General features: G+C 32.7%; 1 protein-coding gene across 1 annotated transcript in view; it reads right to left on the bottom strand.

The window, feature by feature from the left end:
- Positions 1-657: 657 nt before the first annotated feature.
- LOC106470652 (probable E3 ubiquitin-protein ligase makorin-1) overlaps positions 658-6,944 on the bottom strand; it is a 31,891-nt gene continuing 25,604 nt past the window's right edge. The window contains exons 8-9 of the mRNA XM_013931216.2: positions 3,269-3,425; positions 658-2,203 (exon numbers count right to left, since the gene is read on the bottom strand). Coding sequence (XP_013786670.1) covers positions 2,075-2,203; positions 3,269-3,425 — 286 coding nt within the window. The 3' untranslated portion in view covers positions 658-2,074. The remainder of the gene's footprint in view (positions 2,204-3,268; positions 3,426-6,944) is intronic.

Below are 6,944 nucleotides of genomic sequence, written 5' to 3'. Positions count from 1 at the left end.
AAAAAGAAAGAAAAAGAATGTTGAAACAAGTAAATGCAGTAAAATAAAACTGTTGGAAAAAAACTGTAATGACAAAGAAGCATATTTATAAATTATAGCTACATGCAAGAAAACACGCATCTAAACAATGTTGTGCCAATTGAGAAAATGAAGATTAAGTGCAAATAGCAGAGGGAGCTAGCTGCGCCAATATAGGTAGAACAATACTATTGGTGAAGAATAGTCACAGGATATGTACATGTTCAGAAATGGCACATAATTGATAGGGTATATAGACTAGTACACTAGTCATGAAAATTTTTTGGCAATGGTTTGTGGGCAAAGAAGACTGAGAAAGCTTTGTGTGCCTGTATCAAAAGTGTGTTCTAAATATCCATGGTCTGATTTAGTTTAAGAGATATGACAACAATAACAACTGACACAATGATACTGTCATTAATATCAGATTATGAATAATGAAAATTTAACTTACGAGGTATCTGAATGCTCATAATACTAACTATGACACAAATTCTCAACACTCTTTTTCCAAAACTGAAATTTTCCACTAGTTTATTTTTGGATTGTCTGTTAAATATTTCATGTGTAATGATTGAATAGAATTTCTATAATACAACTAACAGTAATACAAGTTTCTACTAATAGACATGTTTAATATTTCAGGTTTAATTACCGAATAAAATATCTATAATTTACAGTAATACAAGTTTCTACAAATACATTTTCCATTCCAAAGAAAATTCTAAAGATAATTTTTGCCAAATTACACATCAATTACAAATGATTAAATTTAGAATTTACAAATCATGAAAGGTAATGGAACTTACAATTAGTTTACTGAAATGATACAAGTAAAATTCCCAGAGATGAAATGAAAGCTTTTTAACTACTTTGCAGATTATGAACTATAGAAAAAAGTTGATATGTTCTATATCAACTATTCCACAGATTATGTATGAGACTTAAGCCACAATATTTTGTACTTAATAAGATTTAAAGTTAATATAATTAGTATATTTTTTTATACTAAAGAACTGATGAAATAATATATCTTTAATAAGCAAGAATATTGCACATGATTAATTTCTCTACACAGGAAAAAGAGAGAGAGAGAAAAAAGTACAAACAACTATTGTCTGAAAATATTTTTTAAATTGGTGGTAAAAACAGGAATATATCAGTTACACTGAGATTCCTACAATAGACTTGTTATAGGACAACAAACAAATTTCAAATATGTCTTATTGTTTCAGTAAAAACTAAAAATGCTGATTTACACCTAAATGTACTAAGAGACTCAAAACTATATTTAATAGCAAGGTAATTCTCCAGAATTTGAAAATAAAACAATTTATTGAAAACACGATTGAAGAAATTTGGAACAACAGCTATTAAGGTTGCACCAATACTGTTGAACAGTGTATAAACATATTAACACAAACACATTTTGTGTGCATAAAACAATAAAAACTGGTACAAAAACTCATTCCAAAATTACAGTTTTTATTAAAATGTCAGTCTAATAAGAAATAAGGTTACCCTGTCATATGTTCAAGTGATAGATGAACCTCCGGGGTAAAAAACAGAGGCATGATTTATAAAAACTGACAAAAATAATCACATAAAGTTACAAAAAACACATTACAAAACCTATAATCTCTACACAGCAGAATTGAAATATCATAAGTCATACACACACAATCTTTAGTTGCTGAAGTTTTGTATGATCATGAAGTTTTTTCACCTTAAAAGTTTCTGAAAATAAAACAAACACTACAAGTTAAACAGACATTAACAAACCACAAGTCTTAGTTTTAAAATTCTAAAACTAAATGTCCAATAACAAACAAAGATAGCTTGATTTATTTTCTAAATATTATCAAACTTATACAAAACCGTATCACAACATAACATAAAAAGGCCAAAGAAACACATATACAGTAAAACTGATTCATCTAACAAACTTTTGCTCTTAACTCCTGAGGTGCCCAGTGATGCCAATTTTTTTCTTTTTCTTTCTTTTTTTTTTCTTTTTTATGAGGTATACTAAAAACTGAAAACTAAGAAACATTTCCTATAAGTCCAAATCACTATACTCTGATTCTTCATCAGTGTCGGTGAACAAGTCAAACATATCTTCAATATCCAAGTGAAACAGTATCTGGTCATCATGGATATCAAAGAAATCCCACAAGAATATCCTCTGCAATACAAAATAAGTGTTCAATTGATATTTACATAACTGTTGAAAAATGTTTTTAATGAACTATCAATTTCAAAACATAGTAATCTTCTTTCAAATTATAATTGATGCTGTCACTAATTTAGCAGTGTGAGACTAGAGGCAAGGCAGCTAGTCATCACCACCCACCACCAACTCTTGGGCTATTCTTTTACCAATGAATAGTGGGACTAACCATCACATTATAGTGCCTCCACAGCTGAAAGGGCAAGCATGCTTGGTGTGACGGGGATTCGAACCTGTGACCCACAGATTGCAAGTTGAGCGCCCTAACCACCTGGCCATGCCGGGCCCTTCATGCTGTCAACAACAAGCTACCATTTCCTTTACAGAGATCTTCCAGTGTGTGAATTTTACTTGCAAAGATAAAACTTTTGAAAATCTGTTTCAAAATTTGATTTCAGCAAAAGTACAATATGTAATTAATTAACTAAGAAGAATTTTAGATGCAATATTAGCATCAAAAATCATGCTAGACTGGAAAGTGTTTTTCTCATATTACTCTAAATTTGCCTATTACAAATTTGTAAGAAATAACATGTGAAAAATAACATTTTTTATCTCTCACAAATCCCTCTTCTTTCCAATAATTTTGCCCAGGTGATGATTGTTTTGAATCCATAATGAACACTCTAAAACTAAATTTCTCAAGACACTTGTTAGCCTTAAAGCCAAAATTTTTATGACTAACAACTAATAGCGTAATTTCTTCCAAAGTGCTTCACTAATTCATGTATTATATTTAAACATGGGAAAGTTTCAATGCAAAATTATAGGTCCAAGCTAACTTCTATCTGTAGTATTTTTGTTAATGATTTTCTCCTTGTTAGATATTAGCAAACTTTACTTAAACTTTGATACTATTACTTTTTTAACCCAAATTTTAAAATGAACTGAATTCAAGTATGCTCGCTTCATGAGACACATTCATTATGACATTGGTGTTACACTTGCATCAGCTTAGAAAAATTAATTATTTCTAGTTTGTTTTTTTTTTACATATAAATCGTAACAAACTAGGCTCACATCAAATGTCTCTAGTTCTCCATGGTTCCTTCGACGACGAGGTCTGGGAGGTGGAAGTTCAGCTTTCCTGCCATCTGGATAAGCATGCAGATAGAAACAAGCTCCAGCAAATGGACACACACCTTGTCCTTGTTTAAAGTACTTACATGGTTTTGTACTGGAATAAGCAATAAAACATTAAAATTTAGCACATTTTCAATTTTAGGTATTCCATGGATGCTACAAAGTTACATTAATTAATTGCATGTAGCAATATTGATATAGCTCTCTTAGTTGGTTGTAGATATTAATTTTTGTTTAATGGTTTACGGACTTTCATTTTTTGGGTTTGTTAACTTTTTATTTTTACTTTTTAAAACTTCTAACTGAACAACTAAATACAAGGCAAAGAAAACTGGAGAGGAAAACAACTATAAAATGTACACGACAGAAAACCACAAGACATGGAAAAATAATTAAAAAAAGTGTTCAAAACTGGTAAAACATACATCTATAACAAAAACTTTATTATTATTTGCAATGTTTAGGGAAGAAGCCCTTCGTCAGGCAGTTTAAACCATGTTACATAGAAAAAAAAGGCTTAGACAGAATTGTTGAAGGGTTAGAATATAAAGAGAGTCTAAATTACGAATGTACTACGTACAGCATGTTAACAAAAATAATAATAAAAATATTTTTGTTAACATGCTCCATGCAGTATGTACATAATTTAGAATCACTTTATATTCTAACCCTTCAACGATTCTGTCTAAGCTTTTTCCTATGTGGAGCACATTAACAAATAATAATAAATAACATAAAATGTAAGTTTGTCATATACAAGCATAAAGAGAGAACTACTAGATGATAAAAAAACCTTATGTGACAAAGAATATTAAAATTCTGAAAATGTAAAACAAGTCACAATGTAATTTCTCTAATAAAGAAGTAACACCATAAAGAATATAAATGTTAAAAAAACTGCCACAAAATGTAACTATGTCATTTAAAACACTCCATAATATGGAAAAGTGTAAAAACAATGCTTCTATTCCATGAATGATATTTTACTAGTGTTTTGTTTTTTACAATAAATGTCACAGGAGAGATTTTGAAAGAATTGTAGGAATACAATATTTTCACATTTACTGGATTTTTATTTTGTGAAAACGTGGTAGCTATAATCTTCACAATTGATTAGCACTGCGATCAAACATGCTTGAACTATATTTTTGTGTGGTATTGTATAGTTAATTGTAAACATTTTATTGATATTATTAAAATGGAATGTGATGATGATTTATCAATCTAAAATAACAGATGTATTAGCTGAAACTTTAACCCTGACCTAGTTGTGTCACTTTCTCAAACTATTTTTTGTTTGAGGGAATTGGCCATATTTCTGCCACATATTTCAGGAATAAATGACATTAATTTTTAATTATCTAGTGAATAAGTGCTGTAAGGTGGTGTACTTAATTCTACAACTTCAATCACATGATATAATTAGCTATAAGGATAGGGTTAACTGTTACTGTTGTAATGCTAGAAGTATATGAAGAAATAAAATAGATGACTTTAGAGCACTGGTAAGAATGGAGGATTTTGATAAAATGGGAATAACTGAAACATGGTTAAATGTTGATGATTTTGATGATAGAAATTTCTTTAAAAATATAGGGTTATAGGCTATTTAATAGGGACAGAGTACTAAAGAGGGGGAAAGGAGTGGCTTTACATGTAAGTTATAATTTTCCTACATTGAAAATGTATTTCTGATAGGTCTTATCTCTAATGCAAATCATCATGCATCATCCCTCCACGAATAAGAGTGTGACACACTCTCATAACGCATGTGACTCCCTCGATTCAATTCTACCAAACTATCACTTCAAATTTCGGCAGATAGAAGCACCAGTTTTCAGTGGGAAGGAAGGGTGGGAATTGTGAGGGGATGCAAGTACCTATTAGATATATATTTTTGGTATAGGAAAATAATAACTTCTGATACGGTACATTACCTCCGCTCCAGGGTTTTGTTAGCATAAGACCTCTCAGCCACAGACAAAAAAAAAACCAAATCTTCCAGTTAATCAACCCATGCCCCCAATCCCCAATAGGATGCATTCATGAAATGTGGTAAACCGGAAAAGGAGGAGGAAGTGGGACACACGCCAACATGCAAGTCATATCTATCCACCAACGCCAATCAACAACAAGGGTAGGATGAAGGGTAATAAGAGCTGATAAAGGATCCCTGCAAAATTACACCAGTCATGAAAAGCTCACAAAAGAGCCTGCATATGAGCTTGACCTAAGGGAATAACGTCTAACATGTAAAATCACATCTCCAAAAGTGATATAATTTTGTGAGTTGTAATCAAACTGAAAACCCATCAAACTAAGTCAAAGAGGAGAAGGCCAGGCCAAACTGAGATGTGTGTAGAAAAATAACAAGATACTGGATAGGTCATAGTAAGGACGTCTTCAACTTGCTTAACAGCTGATTACAGCCACCTCAAGGAGCAGCTGATAAGGGTAACAGGCAGACTCCTGTTCAGAACAAAAAGTGACCAGTCGACCACAGAAAAAGGAAAGCGTAACCTAAGAGCATATAAGCAACAAATTAATCCTCTGAATGCCCAACAAGACATACAGGGCTGAAGCAAGTCCAAAGGTCAGTGCACGAAACAGAGAAACCACCCTGTGGAGAATAAATTGAAGAGAGAGTCGTGAGTGACGAAATACTGAGATATGCAAATAAACATTTGCAACATTTCTCTTTGTCATCAATGAACCTGAAGAAAAAGCCCACCTAAGGGTAAGAAATGACTTCAAGGTAAAATAGGATAGACTGAAAATTAGAATAAGGTGAGACAAACCTAGTACAGGCCACCAGTCTCCGGTTTGTTACGAGGACAACAAACAGCCTGGAGAAAGATGATGAACAGGTGCAATGGCCTGTACTGACAGAAAATCTTGTACCACCTCAGAATACCAAGTCATGGGAAAAGAAAAAGGTACCAGGGACAAAGGAGGTGGGAAAAGAATTAGTAGGACAAGTGGAACTGTAGTGAAAGATCACCAAAGGATAAGTATAATATAGTCAAGCTCCCACTGGACCAGAACCCTCTGGTTAGTCTCTGGTACTATTGGCAAAATGCCCATCAACGTTGAATAAAATGATGAGATGAGAAACTCCTGGAAGGGGAACAAGGACGAGTAGATAAGAACCAAGATGGGAAAAGAATAGCGTATTTTGCCTCCAACTGCAACAAGCGAGCAACCAAAGAAGAAAGGGTTGAGTGTTGACTCACAAATTATACACAAGATTCCAAAGTCTCACATACATGATAGAAAACATACCACCAAAAAAAGAAAAACAGAAATCCTGAAAAGAAAAAGGCAGTAAACGTACCCAGGACAAGGTCGCTTCGCAACTCAGAGGATCCAACCTACAGTGAAAACACATGTGTAAAGCAAAATCTGAAGACAACATAGATGTAATAAGGAATCACAGAAAAGTATGGAATTGGATAAAACATAACATACCTGAGAAATCATGTCAAAAAATGTCGTACTAGGCCTAGCTGATTCCACAGGAGAGGTAGGGAAAAAACATGGCAAAATCCACTGGTGTAAAAAAGCTATCAAATCGTCATTGGTCCAAACAGGTTTGGCTTGTTCAGAAGGATTA

This window comes from Limulus polyphemus, unplaced genomic scaffold, assembly GCF_000517525.1.
Source record: "Limulus polyphemus unplaced genomic scaffold, Limulus_polyphemus-2.1.2 Scaffold4142, whole genome shotgun sequence".
Classification (NCBI taxonomy): Eukaryota; Metazoa; Arthropoda; class Merostomata; order Xiphosura; family Limulidae; genus Limulus; species Limulus polyphemus.
The sequence above is the reverse complement of the archived record's forward strand: the minus strand, read 5'-3'. Positions and strand labels throughout refer to the sequence as shown.